The sequence below is a fragment of the Salvelinus fontinalis genome, chromosome 12 (assembly GCF_029448725.1).
Source record: "Salvelinus fontinalis isolate EN_2023a chromosome 12, ASM2944872v1, whole genome shotgun sequence".
NCBI classification, from domain to species: domain Eukaryota; kingdom Metazoa; phylum Chordata; class Actinopteri; order Salmoniformes; family Salmonidae; genus Salvelinus; species Salvelinus fontinalis.
Genome location: NC_074676.1, coordinates 2,387,609 through 2,414,629, shown reverse-complemented (window position 1 = coordinate 2,414,629; position 27,021 = coordinate 2,387,609). Strand labels below are relative to the sequence as shown.

At 42.2% G+C, this 27,021-nt stretch overlaps 2 protein-coding genes across 3 annotated transcripts in view; one reads left to right on the top strand and one right to left on the bottom strand.

Annotated features, from left to right (window-relative positions):
* Nucleotides 1–27,021, bottom strand: part of LOC129866615 (activating molecule in BECN1-regulated autophagy protein 1B-like) — a 111,078-nt gene that overhangs the window by 36,001 nt on the left and 48,056 nt on the right. The gene's annotated exons all lie outside the window — the stretch shown is intronic.
* Nucleotides 7,549–26,423, top strand: LOC129866617 (midkine-A-like). Its single transcript, XM_055939373.1, has 5 exons — nucleotides 7,549–7,706; nucleotides 24,447–24,535; nucleotides 24,698–24,865; nucleotides 25,127–25,291; nucleotides 25,604–26,423. The coding sequence occupies exons 1-5, from the start codon at nucleotides 7,702–7,704 to the stop codon at nucleotides 25,618–25,620; spliced, it is 444 nt and encodes a 147-aa protein (XP_055795348.1). The 5' UTR covers nucleotides 7,549–7,701; the 3' UTR covers nucleotides 25,621–26,423.

Below are 27,021 nucleotides of genomic sequence, written 5' to 3'. Positions count from 1 at the left end.
TGTCGGCGGGAGAAGGAGAGGAGGACCAAAGTGCAGTGTGGTACGTATCCATAATACTTTTAATCAAGATGAATACACGAACAAAAACAACAAAACGACCAACGAACAGTTCTGACAGGTGCAACAACCACTAACCAGAAAATAACCACCCACAAACAAAAGTGGGAAAACATGCTACCTAAGTATGGCTCTCAATCAGAGACAACGTTAGACAGCTGCCTCTGATTGAGAACCATACCAGGCCAAACACATAGAAATAGAAAACCTAGACCTACAACATAGACTACCCACCCACATCACACCCTGACCAAACTAAAAATAGAAACATACAAAGCAATCTACGGTCAGGGCGTGACACACCTGCTCTTTCCATGACATAGACTGACCAGGTGAATCCAGGTGAAAGCATCTCAATATTAGGAAGGTGGTCCTAATGTTTGTTATTCTCAGTGTATAAACCCAATGAACATATTAATATTTTCCCTCACTGTTGTAGATCAAACATAAAGAAGCCTTCTAACACATCTAACGTGAATGATAGATATGTGTGAAATACTGTAGATAGGGCGCTTGTCTGCACATGGATACTGGATGCAATATCTGAATCCTGTCCATTTTTTAACACACAGCACCTACCACTCTCCTGGATGTCACAGAAAAAGAGACGTGAGTCATATTGTCAACTTCCTTTTACTGATTTTCTATATGGACTCTTTTGACAGAACATCATGCAACCGGTTTCCACCGCATCGGCCTATTACTGAGGTCAACTCTCTACTATTAAAGCTCTGTCCTCAAATAATAACATTAAAATAGACCTAATGTATATGAATTACTCAGTTCCTGGATAAACTATGTCAACTGGGTCAAACCTAGAGCTCCCAGCTACAACACAACCTGGTGGAGGCTGACCTTCAGGTAAATTCAATTGAATCAGGCTGATGGTTATCATAATTACCTAGCTCTAGTTCAGTAAAGTGGCCTTTTTTACTTGACCTTCAGGTTAAGGGCTCTATGAATCAGGCTGATGGTTATAATAAAGACTAGCTATAGTCCAGTAAAGGCCTATTATTGGGGAAAAATGCTGTCTATACTTTGTAATGGTGATTAACGTTCTTCTCTGTCAGTGAGAATTGTAGCCCTGCAGGATTCCTGGCTGGTCCCATAGATCCACAAGGGTCTTAGTGCACTACACAGTCACCATGGTGAACTCACTGGCAACAGGAAAAAGCCTATTGTATGAGAATATTTTCCTGTTTTCTTGCCAATATAAAAAATAGATTTTATTTCAGTGTGTATGTTTTGGGGGCATTATCATCAGAATCAACCAAAAGGCGCGCACGCACGCACGCACGCACGCACGCACGCACGCACGCACGCACGCACGCACACACACACACACACACACACACACACACACACACACACACACACACACACACACACACACACACACACACACTTACATTTCTCTGTTTCATCCCCCTCTCCCTTTCTCTCACTCTCGCTTTCATCCCTCCTTCTTTCTCTCTCTTCACCCGTCCCTCCTCTCCTCTAATCCCTCCTCTCTCCACCCCCTCAACCCTCTCTCTCGCCCTCCCTTCCTCAGGGTGAGACGCTGAAGCGGCGTGCAAAGAAGGCCATTGACCAGGAGCTGGCTGAGTACTTGGAGAACCGCCAGTACTACCAGATGATCCAACGAGAGGACCAGGAGACTGCTGTATGATGATCCCGCTATTGACCGCAACCGCACCACACTCTCTCTCTGTCTCTCTCTCTGTTTGCCATACCTAACAAAAGAAAGCCCTGTACTGGATTCGAGGAGGGAGGTGTCTTCCCTCTAACAGACCAGGCTGGCTACACCATAGAAATAGAATCACTTTAGAATGACTATTACTATGGGCTACACTACTAGTATGGGTCAAAGTGTACAGGTGAGCCAGTGGAGGCAGGTCTTCCTTTCTTCCTCTTGCTAGTGATGCTTCAGTTTGACTAGAGTGTTGAGTGCTATGTGTCAAGAGTGCATGTATGTTAACCGCTTCTCTTCTATTATGAATGGGTCCAAGTTCTCTACACAGCAAGCGAATGGAAACGAAAGGGCAAGGGAAAAAAAGAACAGCTTTTGGGGGTATTTTCAGGGCTGGAGTAACTGTATCTGAACGTGGCTTCATAAACCTTGTATCATTCTCCATATGCAATGTCAAGGTATCTATAGATATTGTGTAAAGTTTGTGTCATTGAAAGAGGTTGCTTTTAACCCCCTAGAGGTGCCTCAATCTAAGTAACATAATAATAAAATTCCCATCAAAATCCACCATTTTAAGCTAGAGATATCTGTTTGCATGGGCTGCGTATTAATCCACCGCATCCGCCTATTGCGACCTTCCGCATCTGCGGTGGATGGTGGCCGAGCTAGAGCAGTGTTTGTCAGACCATGAGACATCCAGAAAATCGGTCTTCTCACAAAACTAGGCCCACCCAGTTGGGAGCCAAGTCCACCCACTGGGGAGCCAGCCCCAGCCAATCAGCATCAGTTTGTCCTCACAAAAGGGCTTTATTACAGTACTCCTCAGCAGCCTCCCTCCCAGCCCTCAGACGATCCCGCAGTTGAAGAAGCTGGATGTGAAAGTCCTGGGCTGACGTGATTACTCGTGGTCTGTGTTTGCGAGGCCGGTTGGATGTACTGCCGAATTCCCTAAAACAACGTTGGAGGCGGAAATGAACAATAAATTCTCTGGCAACATCTCTGTTGGACATTCCTGCGGTCAGCATGCCAATTGCACGCTCCCTCAAAACTTGAGACATCTGTGGCATTGTGTTGTGTGACAAAACTGCACATTTTAGAGTGGCCTTTTATTGTCCCCAGCACAAGCTGCACCTGTGTAATGATCATGCTGTTTAAGCAGCTTCCTGATATGCTACACCTGTCAGGTGGATAGATTATCTTGGCAAAGGACAAATACTCACTTACAGGGATATAAACACAACATTTGAGAGAAATAAGCGTTTTGTGCTTATGGAACATTTCTGGGATCTTTTATTTCATGTCATGAAAATGGGACCAACAGTTTACATATTTTTGTTCAGTATATATTTCAAGAAATTCCATATATTGTATTCATCTTTTATATATGGGTTCATATTGTCCATGGGTTTTTAGTGGATAGAAAATAGCCTAATGAATGAAAAAAGCATCTAATCAACAATGGCATTATTATCAATTAATAACTCTGCAACACTTCCAACTATTTACTTTTTTCACAACTGCCATCAGTTTGGCCCGAAAACATTTACGAAAAAGACATCTTGACATGGTAAAGTAAATAAAAGTGTGTAAAATGTTTTTATTTCATGCTGAAACCCTCATATTAAACACTGATTGTATACACTAAGTTAATGGTTTATATTTAGAATAATGTTTTACAGCTTTGTCGTTGTATTTTTTTGTTTAAAATCATCTTATTTGATTTTGTTATATACTTTACATGTGATAAGGCCACACAGAAGGCCGGGGGTGAATTACAGACGCCTGTGATAATTTAAAGTACCAAATAAGGCCACTAGATGTCATCCGATAAATTCCATACATTCCTTGAAAGTTACTAAAATGTTGGTAGTTTCTTGTAAATTTTGAAGGTTTCCAGTAATATACCCTCCCTTTGCAACCCTAGATAGGATAGATGCTTTGCCGTATTGTATGAAGGCTCATACTTACCTTTTGAAAATCTAGTGACCTCTGGATGTTCTTATTTACTCTAATGACAGTGCAGTATGTTTGATCTGCCATTGGATATTTAACTTAAAGCTTATGTCTACCACAAATAAACCAATATATTTATGAAATGCTATACTATTTATCGAAATAACTGAAATAACCGCTTCCTATTAACTCATTTTTAAAAGCCGTTTTTGCACTCTTATTGCTAAAAAAATACTTTCTATTTCTCTGTGGTTTGAATTTCCTCTTAGTGCATTACCTTTTACAGTTCATAGATATTTATATACCACAGCTTTGAGATATTTTTCTGTACTCTGTCCATGTTTGTTACATAAAATGTAAATCTGATGTATTTTTCCAAATGTGTACTTTGCAATGTATAGTTTAAATAAGTGCAACATCCTTGTTTACTTCTTGGAGGCGTCTTTAGCCCATGTAAACCTGCTTCCGTCTTGTGTTTTGGATGATGAGTGGACCAGAGAAAGTTAACCCTATATCCGCCAATGCAAGTACAGTATATGTTATAGACCATGATACATGTGTTCAATTCTACATAGGTTTCTGTTGTTATGTTTAATGTCAATTATTAACTCTGACACTTCTTACATTTCTGCTTCATTAGAAAACATAATATAATGTCCTTCTCCCTTCAAGCGTACAAGATACACTCGCTAGATTAAAATGCGTTTTTACATGCTAAAAAAAGTCTAGTAAGAATTCAACACAGCAGTGAACTGATTCCCAATAATTTTTTTTTTTTGCACACCATTACTACTTAAGTCAATTCTATACTACTCTACTGTATCTTTCATATATTAGCCAGTTAACATGAGAATAAATCAGTTCACTTTATTAGCCTTATTCAGTAATTTGTCTAGCATTCCTTAGTCTCGATGAAACTTATTTAAACACGATTGTACTGTATGTGCAACCTGACTGCTCTGTCAAGTATCTTAAAACATCGGTTTACTCATCACTCTACAACTTTACAAGTATTATCAGAAACGTGGCTTGATTATTGGGAAATATAGGTTTTTTATCAATACTCAGACATCTTTGTAGACCTGCCTATTTATTTGTTGCTTTTACAGGGTTATAAAACGTATTTGTGTGTGTTATAAATGCTTTGTTTCGAGGTTATGTGCAATTCAGAGTTGGAGAATTAGCATCAGGTGATTGAGAATGTCGGAATGACTACTGCTACTGTCCAATGTGCAGTCCCGTGTAACTACAGAGATTTCAAAAGAGAATGTTTTTACTTATGAACAGCGACAAGAGTAATGGACAGATCTGTATGAAATGTATTTTTTTTAAATAGTTGTACTGTGCTGTATATTTGCTCATCAAGTCTGTTTACTACAGTTTATTTTGAAAAAATAAACCTTTTAACATTGATCGTCGCAGTTTCTGACAGTCACTACTTTTCTTTCAAAAATCTATTTAGGGTTATTTGATATGTTTACTTTAGTTGAAGCGTGGGGATCTTTGTTCAATTGGCTCTTCTTTTCTTAGATAAATAGAATAAAGGGCATGTCAGAGTAGGAATTTTCCCATTTTGAACATAATGAATAATATTATATTGACAGAGGGTAACTCATCTCGGATCAGCACTCCTACTAAGACTATTTGTGAATACGAGCCCTGGGATTGATTGGGGACATTCCTTGTGATCAGCAAACGTTCACAGATGATTTCATTGGTTGTTTCCTTACTTGATGGCTGGTCTTTTTTTGGGTTGGAAAATGGAGGACAACTTTGTAGGACTCAGCAGGGGAAGACTTCTTTCCACAAATTGGCCTTCATGTGACTTTCCCCAGCTTCCCAGCTGAAGGCTCCAATAGCAACAGACCAACAATGTCCTCCACGCATGACTGATCCATTTCACCATGAGGAGGGAACCGGGAATTTTGGGTGATGATGGCATTAAACTCTGCCCTGAGAAGCAACAACTCCACAAAGCCACCAGAGAAATATATAAGCTTCTGCTTTTTACAGCTTTAATAGATGTTTAATATACATAAAGAAGCATGTGAATGTTTTTCCAAGATATACAGCGGAAGGGTCACTGTATTTTTATCAAAGTGGATTGACAGGTTTTTCTAGATTAAACATTGAAACATGATTATACTGAACAAAAATATAAATGCAACCATGCAACACTTTCAAATATTTTACCGAGTTACAGTTCATATGAGGAAATCAGTCAATTGAAATGAATTCATTTGGCCCAAATCTATGGATTTCACATGACTGGGAATACAGATAAGCATCTGTTGAGTACTGATACCTTAAAATGGGCATCATTATCTCATCATGGTATTTCTGTGCATTCAAATTGCCATCGATAAAATGCAATTGGGTTCATTGTCCGTAGCTTATGCCTGCCCATACCATAGCCCCAACGCCACCATGGGGCACTCTGTTCACAACGTTGACATCAGCAAACCGCTTTCTCACACGACGCCATACACGTGGTCAGCGGTTGTAAAGCCGGTTGGACGTACTGACAAATTCTCTAAAACAATGTTGGAGGCGGCTTATGGTAGAGAGATTAACATTCAATTATCTGGCAACAGCTCTGCTGGACATTCCTGCAGTCAGCATGTCAACTGCACACCCCCTCAAAACGTAAGACATCTGTGGCATTGTGTTTTGTGAAACAAACTGCACATTTTAGAGTGGCTTTTTATTGTCCCCAGCACAAGGTTCACCTGTGTAATGATCATGCTGTTTAATCAGCTTATTGATATGCCACACCTGTCAGATGAATAGATTATCTTGGCAAAATGCTCACTAACAGGGATGTAAACAAATTTGTGCACAGATTTAGAGAGAAATAAGATTTTTGTGTGTATGGACCATTTCTGGGATCTATTATTTCAGCTCATGGAACATGTGACTAACATGTTGCATTTATATTTTTGTTCAATGCATAATAATATACTAACATAACCATACAGACACGCCAATCAACTTCAAAGCACTAAAGAAGACACATTATGAAAATACATTACCTCAACACAACATGTTGTCACTGAAAGAAACAGGGGTTGCTACTGTGTACACTGAGACCAACAGTGGGGCCACAAGAGCCAAACGGTGCTCTATAACCCAGTGACCAAACCTTACACAAAACCTTACAGTATTTAAATAGGTATTATTTATCCAACGGAATCATTCCCTGACCAAACAGGTGTTCCTCACACCATAGCAGAAGTCATGTGGACTTCATTGGGAAAGAAGGGATGAGAGGGAAACATGTTTATGACCATGGGTAAAAAATGTGTACATTGTGGGTCTGTTGTGCAATAAGGACGCAGTGAATCATTGATGGATGATGTGAACAGCTAATTTGCTGGGTTGGAAAACCTGAGAATCAAGATGCGAATTACTGGCCCTAGTAGTGAAAACTTAAACTATATATTCTACTTAGCTCTTTGGCTTGCAATTCACCTGCCATTCTGCAGGTTTCCCCCATACCTCTTTACATTCTTATAACAGACATGTGGTTCAGAATTTTGGATTGTAACATAACACTGACATAATATTTGCATCTAAGGCTATATTAAATGCAATATTAATATATTTGAGAGTCTACAGTGTTACTTGAGGACAACAGGTGTATTTAACAATAATAAAAGGGATGTCACAAAAAAGGTGTAAGGGATAAACTTACTGTAAAAACACGTTTGAATGAATAATAATTCATGAAGCAGACAGGTCTCAGAAATCATGACCACTGTGTGTGATGCAAATTAGATGGGCTTGTTTTGCCTCCCATTATATGGATTAAAGTGATGCCACATGGATAAGTGATGTCACCGAGGGGTAGATTTAAACATTGTTCATATGCGACCAGCTCAAACTAGTTTCGACAAAAAAGTAGGACGACACAGTAAACGCAAGCTGTAGTCTGGGTGCGGGAAGCAAACGACTACACAACCGGTATAGTGATTTGACTGTGAAGTTGCCTGTTTGTGAGAATGAAGTAAGTTGACGCACTGTTTTCTTATCCCGCATTTTTTGGTCAGTTTAAGGCATTCATTATTAAGAATCATAGAGCATATCCATATGTTATTTACATTGTTTCTTTGTTCACTGATTATCTGTCGATGTTCAGAACAAGTGCATGCTTCGGTAGGCTGGGTAGTGCGCATTACGCACAAACCAAATATCCAATTTGTTTTACGAACAATCAAATACCATATCGCTACAGACTGGGTTGTTACTCTATATTCTCAAACTCTAAGGTACATTTTGAATATACCGTTTAAGACTTTATACAATGGGAGGGAGATTTTTTTTAAACTTTGTTTTCAAATTCCTACAGGAGCATCCTTGTGTTATCATTTAGCCCAACTCTATTAGGTGTTAGAAAGGGTATCCTATGGTGTTACTTGTTTAGCTTACAGGTATTACCACCTAAACCAGAATCAGATGTAATTATTCAATCGTATATAATTGTTAAATTCAAATATGGGAAAGTAGATTCAGCTTTTGATAGTGCAAGTGATCTAATTAATTGAGTTTGAATGATAGAAAAAGTGGTTTCTATTCATGATGGGACAGTCATCAGACAGTGTGGTTTCTAAATGTGTTTGTTCTCCTGTCAAAACCTTCAAAATGTTGCGATTCATCTGACCTTGTAGGAAACTACCATGGCTAGCTCATTGTTTGCCCCGGGGTTATATTTTACTCCCAATTAAAGCAACACTCTTCGTGCACTTGCAGGATGTCAATCCTGCCAGAGATTTTCCACACACTTTTGTCTAGTTTTAGGCTATAAGGCATGGCATGGTAAGGTAATCCTATATGAGACTATATTCAGGCTTTACAACTAAGTCATGGTTGAACTGAGGAAGAGTGAATGGAGGAATGGAATGCACCCCCATCACTCTTTTGTAGCTCCCTCCCTTGACAGCAACTTTTAAAGATGTTATTTTCCCAAACTTTTAGCTAAGGCTTTGTTTGTCTTGTATGTAGTTGTGAGACAGTTGTTGTGAAGTAGGTGTGAACAGTTGTGACATCCTCAGCTCACGTTGTCTATTTGTTCAGTATGTCTGCGCATGTTGGTTCCACGGTTATAACAAGGTCCTGTCTTAGTAAAACCTTGATTCACAGTGTTTATACAGTGTTTGGTTGACAAGATAATTTTGTTCTGGAGATCCACGGCGGATCTGCGTTCCAGATCATCTTTAAACGACTTTCATGAAGTTTGCCTTTTGGGAGAGTGAACTCTCCGGTTCATGAGGAAGTTCTCAAAATGTACTGCCCTCGCATCTACCAAAGGGAGCATCACGCTTATTTTCTTCATCTTAAGACTTCATTGTCTTCTTATGCAAATAGGTTTACATTCAGCTGGACAGTGGAGAGGCCTTGCTCCTAAGATGTGGCATGGGATCTGTGTTAGGGCTTTTGAGAGAAATGAAAACAGGCAAGAAGGCCCTTTGTTTTGGCCCAATGAATCAGTATTCCTTTGAGGGGACTCTAAAGGCCTTTCAGCAAGCGCTTGGCCTCTCCCTCCGCATGGCTGGAGCACAGAGAGGGAGAGGGAGCCTGCTGAGAGCCTGTTCTGTTCACACAAAAGCCCGGAGAAGCCCTCCACATTTGGGGCCGGGAGACGAGCGGGATTTGCTCGGCCGGCTGACGTGTGAAAGAACGGACTCATTTAATGGAGGCCTTTCTCTTGAAACTGAACTCTCAAAGAAGACTCTGTAATTTCCCAGCCCAGTAATGGAGGAGGGGGGGGGGGGGGGGGGAGTGTGGAGAGAGAGGAAGAGATGTATGGGTTATTGACACATTTAATGTATTCAAAGGGGATGCCTGTGGCCCACATATTAAGGGGATATACTGCCGTACTTGTTGATTGAGCACTCATCAAGTAATGGCAGAAGGCTTGAAGGAGTTCAGTTGATTCAGTGAGACAAAGGTTAACTAGGCAAAATATTATGATCGGATAAGAGCGATGTACGAATCCATTAGCCTACTTTCATCATGCATATCTGTCAACAGGAAAATGTCTGTAAGTGGTGTATAGATGTCCACTACCGTTCAAAAGTTTGGAGTCACTTAGAAATGGCCTTGTTTTTGAAAGAAAAGAAAATGTTTTGTCCATTAAAATAACATCAAATTGATCAGAAATTCAGTGTAGACATTGTTAATGTTGTAAATTACTATTGTAGCTGTAGCTGGAATATCTTCAAAGGCGTACAGAGGCCCATAATCAGCAACCATCACTCCTGTGTTCCAATGGCACGTTGTGTTAGCTAATCCAAGTTAATAGTTTTAAAGGGCTAATTGATCATTAGAAAACCCTTTTGCAATCATGTTAACACAGCTGAAAACTGTTGTTCTGATTAAAGAAGCAATAACACAGGCTTCTTTAGACTAGTTTAATATCTGGAACATCAGCATAACGTCAAGAGTGAAGAGGTGACTACGGGATGCTGGCCTTCTAGGCAGAGTTGCTAAGAAAAAGCCATATCTCGGACTGGCCAATGAAAATAAAAGATTAAGATTGGCAAAAGAACACAGACACTTGACAGAGGAACTCTGCCTAGAAGGCCAGCATCCCGGAGTCGCCTCTTCACTCTTGAAGAGGTGTTTTGCGGGTACTATTTAATGAAGCTGCCAGTTGAGGACTTGTGAGGCGTCTGTTTCTCAAACTAGACACTAATATTGTCACGTTCCTGACCTATTTCTGTTAGTTTGTTGTATGTGTTAGTTGGTCAGGACGTGAGTTTGGGTGGGCATTCTATGTTTTCTGTTTCTATGTTGGTTTAAGGGTTGCCTGGTATGGCTCTTAATTAGAGGCAGGTGTTTGGCGTTCCTCTAATTGAGAGTCATATTTAGGTAGGTTGTTTCACAGTGTTCGTTGTGGGTGGTTGTCTCGTGTGTCAGTGTTTGTCGCACCATACGGGACTGTTCGGTTTGTTTTTGTACATCGACATTTTGTGTAGTCTATTTTCCCTGTTCGTGCGTACTTCGTGTTTAATGTAAGTTCGTTGTCCAGGTCTGTCTACTCCGTTTGTTGTTTTGTTAGTTTATAGTGAAGTTCGTGTTTTCGTCTTTTCTTTAAATAAATTATGTATTCACAACTTGCTGCGCCTTGGTTCAATCACTACTCCTCCTCTTCGGTTGTAGAGGAGGAGGAGAACCGTTACAAATATACTTGTCCTCTCGCTCAGTTGTGCACCGGGGCCTCCCACTCCTCTTTCTATTCTGGTTAGAGCCAGGTTGCGCTGTTCTGTGGAGGGAGTAGGACACAGCGTTGTACAAGATCTTCAGTTTCTTGGCAATTTTTTGCATGGAATAGCATTCGTTTCTCAGAAGAGGACTAGACTGACGAGTTTCAGAAGAAAGTTATTTGTTTCTGGCCATTTTGAGCCTGTAAACGAACCCACATATACTGATGCTCCAGATACTCAACTAGTCTAAAGAAGGCCCGTTTTATTGCTTCTTTAATCAGAACAACAGTTTTCAGCTGTGCTAACATAATTGCAAAAGGGTTTTCCAATGATCAATTAGCCTTTTAAAATTATAAACTTGGATTGGATAACACAACGTGCCATTGGAACACAGGAGTGATGGTTGCTGATAATGGGCCTCTGTACGCCTATGTACAGTTGAAGTCGGAAGTTTACATACGCTTAGGTTGGAGTCATTAAAACTCGTTTTTCAACCACTCCACAAATTTCTTGTTAACAAACTATAGTTTTGGCAAGTCGGTTAGGACATCTACTTTGTGCATGACCCATTTAATTTTTCCAACAATTGTTTACAGACAGATTATTTCACTTCAAATTCATTGTATCACAATTCCAGTGGGTCAGAAGTTTACATACACTAAGTTGACTGTGACTTTAAACAGCTTGGAAAATTCCAGAAAATTATGTCATGGCTTTAGAAACTTCTGATAGGCTAATTGACATCATTGGAAGTGTATTGGAAGTGTACCTGTGGATGTATTTCAAGGCCTACCTTTCAAGGCCTACCTTTAAACTCAGTGCCTCTTTGCTTGACATCATGGGAAAATCAAAATAAATCAGGAAGCTTAGGAAGGAGATGCGTTCTGTCTCCTAGAGATGAACCGTCATAAAAAAGCCAGACTACGGTTTGCAACTTGCCATGGGGACAAAGATCGTACTTTTTGGAGAAATGTCCTCTGGTCTGATGAAAGAAAAATAGAGTTGTTTGGCCTAAATGACTATCGTTATGTTTGGAGGATAAAGGGGGAGGCTTGCAAGCCGAAGAACACCATCCCAATCGTGAAGCACGGTGGTGGCAGCATCATGTTGCGGGGGTGCTTTGCTGCAGGAGGCTGGTGCACGTCACAAAATAGATGGCATCACGAGGGAGGAAAATGGTATGGATATATTGAAGCAACATCTCAACACATCAGTCAGGAAGTTAAAGCTTGGTCGCAAATGGGTCTTCCAAATCGATAATGACTCCAAGCATACTTCCAAAGTTGTGGCAAAATGCCTGAAGGATGATAAAGTTAAGGTATTCGAGTGGCCATCACGAAGCACTGACCTCAATCCTATAGAAAATGTATGGACAGAACTGAAAAAGCGAGTGCGAGCAAGGAGTCCTACAAACCTGACTCAGTTACACCAGCTCTGTCAGGAGGAATGGGCCAAAATTCAACCAACTTATTGTGGGAAGATTGTGGAAGGCTACCCAAAACGTTTTACCCAAGTTAAACAATTTAAAGGCAATGCTACCAAATACTAATTGAGTGTATGTAAACTTCTGACCCACTGGGAATGTGATGAAAGAAATAAAAGCTGAAATAAATCATTCTCTCTGTTATTATTCTGACATTGTCACATTCTTAAAATAAAGTGGTGATCCCAACAGCCTAAGACAGGGAATTAAATTAAACGTCAGGAATTGTGAAAAACTGAGTTTAAATGTATTTGGCTGAGGTGTATGTAAACTTCCGACTTCAACTGTAGATATTCCATAAAAAAATCTGCCGTTTCCAGCTACAATAGTCATTTACAACATTAACAATGTCTACATTGTATTTCTGATCAATTTGATGTTATTTTAATGGACAAAACATTTGCTTTTCTTTCAAAAACAAGGACATTTCTAAGTGACCCCAAACTTTTGAACGGTAGTGTATTTGCGTGGTTTTTCATGGAAACAAAAATACAGATATTAGTAGGCTATGTTCATAGCCTAAAATGATCCACCAACTAAGATGAAGGACAGTTAGTTAACTGCAGAGTAACTTCAAAGTAAAGTTGTCTATAAACTGACTGAGAACAGAACAAAGTATGTTATAATAAGTACAGTGTACTGCATTGAGGTGCAGGAACTCATAGCAACACATATAGTGCCTTCAGAAATGATTCACACCCTTGACTTTTTCCACATTCCATATTACAGCCTGAATTTAGAGTAAATTGAGATTTTGTGTCCCTGGCCTACACACAATAACGCATAATGTCAAAGTGAAATTACACTGAACAAAAATATAAATGCAACATGTATTAATTTCAAAGATTTTACTGAGTTATAGTTCATATAAGGAAATCAGTCAATTGAAATGAATTAATTAGGCCCTAGTCTATGGATTTCACATGACTGGGAATACAGATATGAATCTGTTGGTCACATATTTCTTTTAAAAAAAGCAAGGGTGTGGATCATAAAACCAGTCCAGCATTTGCGACCACCATTTGCCTCATGCAGTGCGACACATCTCCTTCAAATAGAGTTGATCAGGCTTTCGATTGTGGCCTGTGGAATGTTGTCCCACTCCTCTTCAATGACTCTGCGAAGTTGCTGGATATTGGCGGGAAATGGAACACGCTGTTGTACACGTCGACCCAGAGCATCCCAAACATGCTCAATGGGTGACATGTCTGTTGAATATGCAGGACTTGGAAAAACTGGGACATTTCAGCTTGTGTACATGGGGCTGTGCATTATCATGCTGAAACATGAAGTGATGGCGGCGGATGAATGAATGGGCTTCAGGATTTCGTCACGGTATCTCTGTGCATTCAAATTGCCATCGATAAATTGCAATTGTGTTCATTGTCTGTGGCTTATGTCTGCTCATACCATAACTTCACCACCACCATGGGACACTCTGTTCACAACGTTGACATCAGCAAACAGTTCGTCCACACGAACACCGTAGACGTTGACTGCCATCTGCCAGGTACAGACGATCTCTCAGGTGAAGCCAGATGTGGAGGTGTAACGGTCCTGACCTGTTTTATGTTGTTTTTGTATGTGTTTTTGGTCAGGGCGTGTGTTTTGGGTGGGCAGTCTATGTTATCTGTTTCTATGTTGGTTTTGGTTGCCTGGTATGGCTCTTAATTAGAGGCAGGTGTTTTGCGTTCTCCTCTAATTAAGAGTCATATTTAGGTAGGGTGTTCTCACTGTTTGTTGGTGGGTGATTGTCTTCCGTGTCTGTGTATATGTTTGCACCATACGGGACTGTTTACGGTTTGTTCGGTTTATGTAGTCTGTTCCCTATTCGTGCGTTCTTCTTGTTTTATGTAGTTCGTCGTCTAGGTCTGTCTACACCGTTTGTTGTTTTTGTTAGTTTAGTTAAGTTCGTGTTTTCGTTTAATAAATATGTGTTCAAACTCCACTGCGCCTTGGTTCGATCAATACTCCTCCTTTTCGGGCGAAGAGGAGGAGGACCGCCTTTACAGAATCACCCACCAAATCTCCAGAACCAAGCAGCGGAGTAAATGGAGTAAGGGACAGGAAAAGAAGGAGGATTGGACTTGGGACGATATATTGGACGGGAAAGGTTGCTACACATGGGAGGAGATCCTGGCTGGTAGGGATCGCCTCCCATGGGAACAGCTGGAGGCACTGCGGAGAGCAGAGGCTACCGGAGAGAGGAACCGGAGTTATGGCACGGAAGCCCAAAAAGCCCGTGAGTAACACCCAAAAATTTCTTGGGGGGGGGGATAAGAGGTAGTGGGCCAAGGGCAGGTAGGAGACCTGCGCCCACTTCCCAGGCTTACCGTGGAGAGCGGGAGTACGGGCAGGCGCCGTGTTACGCAGTAGAGCGCACGGTGTCTCCTGTACGAGTGCATAGCCCAGTGCGGGTTATTCCACCTCCCCGCACTGGAAGGGCTAGATTGGGTATTGAGCCAGGTGTCATGAGGCCGGCTCAACGCGTCTGGTCTCCATTGCGTCTCCTCGGGCCGGCATACATGGCACCTGCCTTACGCATGGTTTCCCCGGTTCGCCTACATAGGCCGGTGCGGGTTATTCCACCTCCCCGCACTGGTCGGGCGACCGGGAGCATTCAACCAGGTAAGGTTGGGCAGGCTCAATGCTCAAGAGTGCCAGTACGCCTCCACGGTCCGGTATTTCCGGCGCCACCTTCCCACCCCAGCTCAGTACCACCAGTGCCTACACCACGCACCAGGCTTCCAGTGCATCTCCAAAGCCCTGTTCCTCTTCCACGCACTCTCCCTATGGTGCGTGTCTCCAGCCCGCCATGAGCGTCGAGAGCCGTCAGCCTGCCATGAGCGTCGAGAGCCGTCAGCCTGCCATGAGCGTCGAGAGCCGTCAGCCTGCCATGAGCGTCGAGAGCCGTCAGCCTGCCATGAGCGTCGAGAGCCGTCAGCCTGCCATGAGCGTCGAGAGCCGTCAGCCTGCCATGAGCGTCGAGAGCCGTCAGCCTGCCATGAGCGTCGAGAGCCGTCAGCCTGCCATGAGCGTCGAGAGCCGTCAGCCAGCCATGAGCGTCGAGAGCCGTTCAGTCAGGATCTGCCTGAGTATATCAGCCGGGACCTGCCCCTTGTCCCGGTGTTGCCCCTTGTCCCGGTGCTGCCCCTTATCCCGGTGCTGCCCCTTGTACCGGTGCTGCCCCTTGTCCCGGTGCTGCCCCTTGTTCCGGTGCTGCCCCTTATCCCGGTGCTGGTCTTTATCCTGGTGCTGCCCCTTATCCTGGTGCTGCCCCTTGTCCCGGTGCTGCCCCTTGTCCCGGTGCTGCCCCTTGTCCCGGTGCTGCCCCTTGTCCCGGTGCTGCCCCTTCTCCCGGTGCTGGCCATTCATTTAGGGGATGTTAGTTTTAGGGTGGTCATTGGGAGGGGAAGACAGAAGCGGGGAGTGACTATGGTGGTGTGGGGACAGCGTCCAGAGCCGGAGCCACCACCGTGGTCAACTGCCCACCCAGACCCTCCCCTGGACTTTGTGCTGGTGCGCCCGGCGTTCGCACCTTGAGGGGGGGGTTCTGTAACGGTCCTGACCTGTTTTATGTTGTTTTTTGTATGTGTTTAGGTCAGGGCATGTGTTTTGGGTGGGCAGTCTATGTTATCTGTTTCTATGTTGGTTTAAGGGTTGCCTGGTATGGCTCTTAATTAGAGGCAGGTGTTTTGCGTTCTCCTCTAATTAAGAGTCATATTTAGGTAGGGTGTTCTCACTGTTTGTTGGTGGGTGATTGTCTTCCGTGTCTGTGTATATGTTTGCACCATACGGGACTGTTTACGGTTTGTTCGGTTTATGTAGTCTGTTCCCTATTCGTGCGTTCTTCTTGTTTTATGTAGTTCGTCGTCTAGGTCTGTCTACACCGTTTGTTGTTTTTGTTAGTTTAGTTAAGTTCGTGTTTTCGTTTAATAAATATGTGTTCAAACTCCACTGCGCCTTGGTTCGATCAATACTCCTCCTTTTCGGGCGAAGAGGAGGAGGACCGCCGCCGTTACAGGAGGTCCTGGGCTGGTGTGGTTACACTTAGTCTGCGGTTGTGAGGCCTGTTGAACGTACTGCCAAGTTCTCTAAAATGACGTTGGAAGCGGCTTATGGTAAAGAAATTAATATAAAATTCACTGACAACAGCTCTGGTGGACATTCCTGCAGTCAGCGTACCAATTGTACGCTCCCTCAAACTTGAAACATCTGTGGTGTTCTGTTGTGTGAGAAAAACTGCACATTTTAGAGTGGCCTTTTAACGTCCCCAGCACAAGGTGTACTTGTATAATGGTCATGCTGTTTAATCAGCTTCTTGATATGCAACACTTGTTAGGTGAATAGATTATCTTGGCAAAATGCTCACTAACAGGGATGTAAACAAATTTGTTCACAAAATTTGAGAGAAATAAGCTTTTTGTGCGTATGGAAAATTTCAGGGATATTTTATTTCAGCTCATGAAACATGGGACCAACACTTTACATGTTGCATATATATTTTTTGTTTAGTGTATGTTTTTTTATGCTTTTTTACAGATTAACTAAAATTGAAAAGCTGAAATGTTTTGAGTCAATAAGTATTCCACCCCTTTATGGCATGCCTAAATAAGTTCAGGAGTATACATTTGCTTAACAAGTAACATAAGTTGCATGGACTCACTCTAAGGGGAATAATAGTGTTTAACATGTTTTGAATGACTACCTCATCGCTATACCCCACACATACAATTATCTGTACGGTCCCTCAGTCGAGCAATGAACTTTAAACACTGATTCAACCACAAAGACCAGGTAGGTTTTCCAATGGCTTGCTAAGGTCACCTATTGGTAGATGGGTACAAATAAAAAAGAGAGACATTGATTATCCCTTTGAGCATGGTGAAGTTAGTAATTACACTTAGGATGGTGTAGCAAGACACCTAGTCACTACAACGATTCAGGTGGCCTTCCTAACTCAGTTGCCAGAGGAAGGGACCCGCTCAGGGATTTCACCTTGAGGCCAAGAGTGACTTTAAAACAGTTACCGAGTTTAATGGCTGTGACAGGAAAAAACTGAGGATGGCTCAACAACATTGTAGTTACTCCACAATACTAACCTAAATGACAGAATGAAGAGAAGGAAGCCTGTACAAAAGAAAAAAATATTCCAAAACATGCATCCTGTTTATAAGGCACTAAAATAAAACTGCAAAAAAATTGGCAAAGAAATTCACTTTATGTCCTGAATACAAAGTGTTATGTTTGGGGAAAATCCAACACAACACATCACTGAGTACCACTCTTCGTATTTTCAAGCACGGTGGTGGCTGCATTATGTAATGGGTATGATTGTCATTGGCAAGGACTAGGGAGTTTTTTGGGGCATAAAAATAAATGGTATAGAGCTAAGCACAAGCAAAAATCATAGAGGTTCGAAAGCAGACTTGGTTCAGTCTGCTTTCGAACAGACACTGGGAGACAAATTCATCTTTCAGCAGGACAATAATCTAAAACACAAGGCCAAATATACACTGGAGTTGCTGACCAAGACGACACTGAATGTTCCTAAGTGGCCTAGTTACAGTTTTGACTTGAACCGGCTTGAAAATCTATGGCAAGACTTAAAAATGGCTGTCTAGCAATGATCAACAACCAACGTGACAGAACTTGAAGAATTTTTTAAAAAATAATGTGAAAATATTGCACAGTCCAGGTGTGCAAAGCTCTTAGAGAATACCCAGAAAGACTCACAGCTGTAATCACTTCCGAAGGTGATTCTAACATGTATGAAGGTGTGAATACTTAAATGAGATAGTTTTGTATTTCATTTTCAATAGATTTGCAAAAATGTCTAAAAACATGTTTTCACTTTGTCATTATGCGGTATTGTGTGTAGATGGGTAAAAACCATATATGTTTTTAATTCAGGCTGTAACACAACAAAATGTGGAATAAACCAAGGTGTATGAATACTTTCTGAAGGCACGGTAGCTGACTAAACTCCACTCCGTTGGTGAAGGAAGTTTCTGATGAACTCCACCAACGGAGTGGAGCAGAGAGCAGGCTTTTTGGAATTCAGGTCTGACTACATTGATTCACCCAAGATCAATACTTTAAAAATAATGTTTTTATTAAATGCTAACCTTGTACCTATGTTTGCCCTCTGTAGTTATATGTCTTTCTTTGTTTGCTGTCAATAAACGTTAATCAAATACAAGTACTGACTGTGTACTTGTTGAGATTCAATTGGCACATGCGCATTTGCGCTGAGTTGCCATCTTAGATCAAGAGCGATGAACAAACAGTTGGTGGTTGTATATGATGGACAAACATAGGTACAAAGTTAGAAAGTTTCCTAGTTATGACTAGCATGTGAAGGCGGCATTAGTAAATTGATGGCCAACTCAACAGTCGTTGAGGTGGCACGCAACCATTGGTTGATGCAATGCAACGCCTCCTTTGTTCCTCTGGTAATGTAGAGGTTTACCCAGGCCCTGCAGCCCTCAGCATCCCCACAACTCCCCAGGCGCTCTCATTTGTTGACTTCTGTAACCGTAAAAGCATTGGTTTCATGCATGTAAACATTAGAAGCATCCTCCCTAACTTTGTTTTATTCACTACTTTAGCACACTCCGCCAACCCGGATGTCCTAGCCGTGTCTGAATCCTGGCTTAGGAAGGCCACCAAAAATCCAGAAATTTCCATCCCTAACTATAACATTTTCCGACAAGATAGAACTGCCAAAGGGGGTGGAGTTGCAATCTAGTGCAGAGATAGCCTGCAGAGTTCTGTCATACAGGTCTGTGCCCAAACAATTCGAGCTTCTACTTTTAAAAATCCACCTCTCCAGAAACGAGTCTCTCATCATTGCCGCTTGTTATAGACCCCCTTCGGTCCCCAGTTGTGCCCTGGACACCATATGTGAATTGATCGCCCCCAATCTATCTTCAGAGTTCGTACTGTTAGGTGACCTAAACTGGGACATGCTTAACACCCCGGCCATCCTACAATCTAAGCTAGATGCCCTCAATCTCACACAAATCATCAAGGAACCTACCAGGTACAACCCTAAATCCGTAACCATGGGCACCCCCTTAGATATCATCCTGACCAACCTGCCCTCTAAATACACCTCTGCTGTCTTCAACCAGGATCTCAGTGATCACTGCCTCATTGCCTGCATCCGTAATGCGTCTGCGGTCAAACGACCACCCCTCATCACTGTCAAACGCTCCCTAAAACACTTCAGTGAGCAGGCCTTTCTAATCGACCTGGCCCGGGTATCCTGGAAGGATATTGACCTCATCCCGTGAGGATGCCTGGTTGCTCTTCAAAAGTGCTTTCCTCTCCATCTTAAATAAGCATGTCCCATTCAAAAAATGTAGAACTAAGAACTGATATAGCCCTTGGTTCACCCCAGACTTGACTGCCCTTAACCAGCACAAAAACATCCTGTGGCGTTCTGCATTAGCATCGAATAGCCCCCGCGATATGCAACTTTTCAGGTAAGTCAGGAACCAATGTACTCAGTTAGGAAAGCTAAGGCTAGCTGTTTCAAACAGAAATTTGCTTTCTGTAGCACTAATTCCCAAAAGTTTTGGGACAGTGTAAAGTCCATGGAGAATAAGAGCACCTCCTCCCAGCTGCCCACTGCACTGAGGAAAGGAAACAATGTCACCACCGATAAATCTACGGTAATTGATCATTACAATAAGCATTTTTCCACGGCTGGCCATGCTTTCCACCTGGCTACCCCTACCCCGGCCAACATCTCAGCATCCCCTGCAGCAACTTGCCCCGCCCCGCTTCTCCTTCACCCAAATCCAGACAGCTGATATTCTGAAAGAGCTGCAAAAGCTGGATCCCTACAAATCAGCTGGGCAAGACAATCTGGACCCTCTCTTTCTAAAATTTTCCGCCAAAATTGTTGCAACCACTATTACTAGCATATTCAATCTCACTTTCGTATCGTCTGAGATCCCCAAAAATTGGAAAGCTGCCACGGTCATCCCCCTCTTCAAAGGGAGAGACACTATAGACCCAAACTGATATAGACCTATAGATCCTGGCCTGCCTTTCTAAAATCTTCAAACGCCAAGTTAATAAACAGATCACCGACCATTTCGAATCCAAACCGTACCTTCTCCAGTATGTAATCTGGTTTCCAAGCTGGTCATGGATGCACATCAGCCATGCTCAAGGTCCTGAACGATATCATAACCGCCATCGATAAAAGACAGTAATGTGCAGCAGTCTTCATCGACCTGGCCAAGGCTTTCGACTCTGTCAATCATTGCATTCTTATCAGCAGACTCAATAGCCTTGGCTTCTCAAATGACTGCCTCGCCTGGTTCACCAACTACTTCTCAGATAGAGTTCAGTGTGTCAAATCGGATGGCCTGATGTCCGGAACTCTGGCAGTCTCTATGGGTGTGCCACAGGGTTCAATTCTCGGACCGGCTCTTTTCTCTGTATATATCAACGATGTCGCTCTTGCTGCTGGTGATTCTCTGATGTACCTCTACGCAGACGACACCATTCTGTATACATCTTGCCCTTCTTTGGACACTGTGCTAACAAACCTACAAACGAGCTTCATCGCCATACAACACTCCTTCCGTGTCCGCCAACTGCTTTTAAATGCTAGTAAAACTAAATGCATGCTCTTCAACCGATTGCTTCCCACACCCTCCCGCCCGACTAGCATCACTACTCGGGACGGTCCTGACCTAGAATATATGGACAACTACAAATACCTAGGTGTCTGGCTAGACTGTAAACTCTCTTTCCAGACTCACATTAAGCATCTCCAATCCAAAATTAAATCTAGAATCGGCTTCCTATTTCGCAACAAAGCCTCTTTCACTCATGCCGCCAAACATACCCTCGTAAAACTGACTATCCTACTGATCCTTGACTTCAGCGATGTCATTTACAAAATAGCCTCCAACACTCTACTCATCAAACTGGATGTATTCTATCACAGTGCCATCCGTTTTCTCACCAAAGCCCCATATACTACCTACCACTGCGACCTGTATGCTCTCGTTGGCTGGCCCTCACTACATATCTGTCGCCAAATCCACTGGCTCCATGTCATCTATAAGTCTTTGCTAGGTAAAGCCCCGCCTTATCTCAGCTCACTGGTCACCATAGCAACACCCACCCGTAGCACGTGCTCCAGCATGTATATTACACTGGTCATCCCCAAAGCCAACATATCCTTTGGCCGCCTTTCCTTCCAGTTCTCTGCTGCCAATGACTGGAACGAATTGCAAAAATCTCTGAAGCTGGAGCCTTATATCTCCTTCTCTAACTTTAAGCATCAGCTGTCTGAGCAGCTTACTGATCACTGTACCTGTACACAGCCAATCTGTAATCAGCTCACCCAACTACCTCATCCCCATATTATTACTTACCCTCTTGCTCTTTTGCACCCCAGTATCTCTACGTGAACTTTTTTTTATTTCTTTTTTTATTTCACCTTTATTTAACCAGGTAGGCCAGTTGAGAAAAAGTTCTCATTTACAACTGCGACCTGACCAAGATAAAGCAAAGCAGTGGGACAAAAAGAACAACACAGAGTTACACATGGAATAAACAAACATACAGTCAATAATACAGTAGAAAAAGTCTATATGCAGTGTGTGCAAATGAGGTAGGATCATGCACATCGTGCACATCATCATCTGCACATCTATCACTCCAGTGTTTTTATTATTTTTATTAGTATTTTTATCTCTAGGGCCTATTTATTTCCTACCTCTCTACTCTTCTACATTTGCACACACTGTACATAGATTTTTCGATTTTTTTGTTGTTGTGTGTTATTAACTGTACGTTTGTTTATGTGTAACTCTGTGTTGTTGTTTTTGTCGCACTGCTTTGCTTTATCTTGGCAAGGTCGCAGTTGCAAATGAGAGCTTGTTCTCAACTGGCATACCTGGTTAAATCAAGGTGAAATAAAAATATATTTAAAAATGCCTACGCATCTACAAAAGTTTTGAGAATGACACAAATATTCATTTTCACAAAGTCTGCTGCCTCAGTTTGTATGAAGGCAATTTGCATATACTCCAGAATGTTATGAAGAGTGATCAGATTAATTGCAATTAACTGCAAAGTCCCTCTTTGCCACGCAAATGAACTGAATCCCCCAAAAACATTTCCACTGCATTTCAGCCCTGCCACAAAAGGACCAGCTGACATCATGTCAGTGATACTCTCGTTAACACAGGTGTGAGTGTTGACGAGGACAAGGCTGGAGATCACTCTGTCATGCTGATTGAGTTTGATTAACAGACTGGAAGCTTCAAAAGGAGGGTGGTGCTTGGAATCATTGTTCTTCCTCTGTCAACCATGATTACCTGCAAGGAAACATGTGCCGTCATCATTGCTTTGCACAAAAAGGACTTCACAGGCAAGGATATTGCTGCCAGTAAGATTGCACCTAAATCAACCATTTATCGGATCATCAAGAACTTCAAGGAGAGCGGTTCAATTGTTGTGAAGAAGGCTTCAGGGCGCCCAAGAAAGTCCAGCAAGCACCAGGACCGTCTCCTAAAGTTGATTCAGCTGCGGGATCGGGGCACCACCAGCACAGAGCTTGCTCAGGAACTGCAGCAGGCAGGTGTGAGTGCATCTGCACGCACAGTGAGGCGAAGACTTTTGGAGGATGGCCTGGTGTCAAGAAGGGCAGCAAAGAAGCCACTTCTCTCCAGGAAAAACATTAGGGACAGACTGATATTCTGCAAAAGGTACAGGGATTGGACTGCTGAAGACTGTCATTTTCTCTGATGAATCCCCTTTCCTATTGTTTGGGGCATCAGGAAAAAAGCTTGTCCAGAGAAGACAAGGTGAGCACTACCATCAGTCCTGTGTCATGTCAACAGTAAAGCATCCTGAGACCATTCATGTGTGGGGTTGCTTCTCAGCCAAGGGAGTGGGCTCACTCACAATTTTGCCTAAGAACACAGCCATGAATAAAGAATGGTACCAACACATCCTCTGAGAGCAACTTCTCCCAACCATCCAGGAACAGTTTGGTGACGAACAATGCCTTTTCCAGCATGATGTAGCACCTTGCCATAAGGCAAAAGTGACAACTAAGTGGCTCGTGGAACAAAACATCGATATTTTGTGTCCATGGCCAGGAAACTCCCCAGACTGTAATCCCATTGAGAACTTGTGGTCAACCCTCAAGAGGCGGGTGGACAAACAAAAACCCACAAATTCCAAGCATTTGACAAACTCCAAGCATTGATTATGCAAGAATGGGCTGCCATCAGTCAGGATGTGGCCCAGAAGTTAATTGACAGCATGCCAGGGCGGATTGCAGAGGTCTTGAAAAAGAGGGTCAACACTTCAACTATTGACTCTTCGCATCAACTTCATGTAATTGTCAATAAAAGCCTTTGACACTTATGAAATGCTTGTAATTATACTTCAGTATTCCATAGTAACATCTGACAAAAATATCTAAAGGCACTGAAATAGCAAACTTTGTGGAAATTAATATTTGTGTTATTCTCAAAACCTTTGGCCACGACTGTAGTCGGGCAGGAACTCAACCATGGTCACTCACAAGTTACAAACCTTTCCAACCATCCAATTAATCCAATCACAAGCTACAGCCTAGGTGTCTCTGTCAATTAGAAAAAAAGTTCATACTCTGGCTTGAAGAGAATGCATAGTATGATTAATGTTGCTGTAACATTATGTCATCATAGTAGGATCAACACCAATGGCTACATTGCAGATGTGTGACCGATTTAAGATGTAACTTAAGCACATCCAATATTGTACAGCATAAGCCAGTACATTATGATGATGGCTCACAAAAATCCTGTTAAAATGGGTTGGTCATGTAGAATAAACGGAGTGGCTGTGCATCTGAGTTCTCTTCCCGACAGCTAAAGGTCCGAAGCCTCTGCACAAATACAACTCCCAAAAGCATAAAAAAGATATAGGACATACATGGAACCATAATGTGTTTTGATCATCTCTTTCAGCCCAGTGGCTAGTAAACGTTCCAGTAATATGTTGATAATGATATTACATTTTCTCTCCACAGAATGCAAGGTGTGTTCTCAATGACACTTGTGCTGCTTGTGGCCTTGATGGTCACAGCAGAAGCAGCACACAAACATGGTGACAAAAAAGGTGAGACGTGATCAAACTACATTAATGTGTACAGTATGTCAGATTTTTAAAAAAAAATATCCCTTTGAAAGAGCTCATGTTATGTTGTGTTACAGCAAATGTCAGGCAAAATCAATTACATTTTTACTTGTTTTATTACTTGTTTTATTTTTGGTGCCACAGGTCAGAAAGCCAAAGAGGGGGGCAAAGCAGAGTGTGCTGAGAAGCGCTTTGGGAAATGTGTGCCCAATGCTGGTGACTGTGGAGATGGGTTCCGTGAGGCCACCTGCAGTGAGCACACCACCAAACACAAGTGCAATATCCCCTGCAACTGGAAGAAGGCCTTTGGTGGTAAGAGGGCAAATGTTGGAGATGGATGTGGTCCTGACATACACATACAGTACATACATATAATCACATATATGTAAATATACTACATGTATCTGCATTCTGTACCATCATCATTAAGTAACTAGGGTCCATCGTTTTTCATGGTCACTGGTCAGGTCTCATCAGGGTCAGGAAAAACTCTGGTCCCTAATCATAACGGAATTAGATGAACGTGTTTTTATGGATGTTTTACATGATAAAATAGATGCTATTTCTTTCTAGCTGACTGCAAGTACAGGTTCACCAATTGGGGCGAGTGTGACACGACCACCGGCACCAAGAGCCGGTCAGGAACCCTGAAGAAAGACCTGTTCAAGTTAGACTGCGAGGCCACCATCACGGTGACCAAGCCGTGCTCCTCCAAACCCAAGGGGAAGGGAGGAAAAGGTAGGTCGGATCTCGTTTATTAGACCGCCATAGGACAAACCCAGCGGGCAAAACTGGTCGAAATTCTGTTTGTTAAGGGGATGTTGAATACTGATGGCATACTCCTTAGCGGGTATGCATTTGTCACTAAACTGGAAAAGCAGGTTCTCCGAAACAACATGAAAACACAAATCCAACGCTGCAGAAAATGAAGCAATTCATATGCTGAAAGGAATTTCATAGCCACCATGTCAAAATGCAATTTGCCCTTTGACTGAGAATAGCCCAATCGAATCCAGACACCAGACTTTTTCTTCTTCTTTTTTTTTCTAGGGAAGAGGACAGAGTGACAACTAAAGAGTGAAGCTTGAGGACTGACTGAGACACAGCAGGTGTGACTTCTGGCTTACTTCAGCAGCACAGTCGTCACCCTCCTTTGCCAAACACTCAGCCAGTGTCTCTGACTGTGTCCAACATGACACCCTATCCGTTATATAGTGCACTACTTTAGACCAGAGGGCCCTGGTCAAAAGTAGTGCACTATATAAGGGATAGGGTGTCATTTGGGATGTAGTATCTGTTTTGCCGCTAAGCGCTTTGTCCTTCTCAAAACAACAACAACAGCCCAACAATCTCTGTCTATACTCTCATGTTCATGTCTTTTCACGAAAACAATCTTGTTATGTGTTTTTATTTGTTTTAAGGGTTCAAAAAAAATCTTGACATTCTTTTCAGTAGGCAACTTGACATATAAGTCAGTCTTCGTAGTTTTAGGCCATCCTATGTTTTTTTTTTTAACAGAAAATGTAAAGAACTCAACTTCTATAGATAGTTGTAATAAAGCTATAGTTACAAAATTAAACATAAACAAACAACACGATGAACAAAATTATAATATTTCTTCAATGATCGTGAGTGTCGTTGACCATGTTCCAGAAGCTCAAAAATAGATGTTTTAGAAGATTTTAGAGGAATAGATTTTGTGAGTGGATATGTGTACTGTCTATATCCAGGAAACAAATATTAGAATTCTATGGAACAATGGAACTCCTCTGCAAAATGTATTTTTGAACTATAGAAATGACTGGAATTGCAACATAAGGTTTGTATAAAATAATAAAATACTGCACTGTTGTTTGTATAACAAAAATGAGTTGTGTTTTGTCTGAATACTTTTCATATTAAGTAATTGTTTTTCTCAAATCAAATCAAAATGTATTTGTCACCGAATACAACAGGTGTAGACCTTACAGTGAACTGCTTACTTACAGGCTCTAACCAATAGTGCAAAAAAAGTGTTAGGTGAACTATAGGTACGTAAGTAAAGAAATAAAACAACAGTAAAAAGACAGGCTATATACAGTAGCGAGGCTATAAAAGTAGCGAGGCTACATACAGACACCGGTTAGTCAGGCTGATTGAGGTAGTATGTACATGTAGATATGGTTAAAGTGACTGCATATATGATGAACAGAGAGTAGCAGTAGTGTAAAAGAGGGGTTGGTCGGTGGCGAGACACAATGCAGATAGCCCGGTTAGCCAATGTGCGGGAGCACTGGTTGGTCGGCCCAATACAGGTAGTATGTACATGAATGTATAGTTAAAGTGACTATGCATATATGATAAACAGAGAGTAGCAGCAACGTAAAAAGAGGGTTTGGGGAGGGGTTGGGGGGGCACACAATGCAAATAGTCCGGGTAGCCATTTGATTACCTGTTCAGGAGTCTTATGGCTTGGGGGCAAAAACTGT

What these genes read in the sequence shown, in the direction of transcription:
- LOC129866617 (XM_055939373.1), top strand. An exon ending in CAAACATGGTGACAAAAAAG is followed by an intron (nt 24,536 to 24,697) that starts GTGAGACGTGAT and finishes TTGGTGCCACAG; the next exon opens with GTCAGAAAGCCAAAGAGGGG. An exon ending in CTGGAAGAAGGCCTTTGGTG is followed by an intron (nt 24,866 to 25,126) that starts GTAAGAGGGCAA and finishes ATTTCTTTCTAG; the next exon opens with CTGACTGCAAGTACAGGTTC.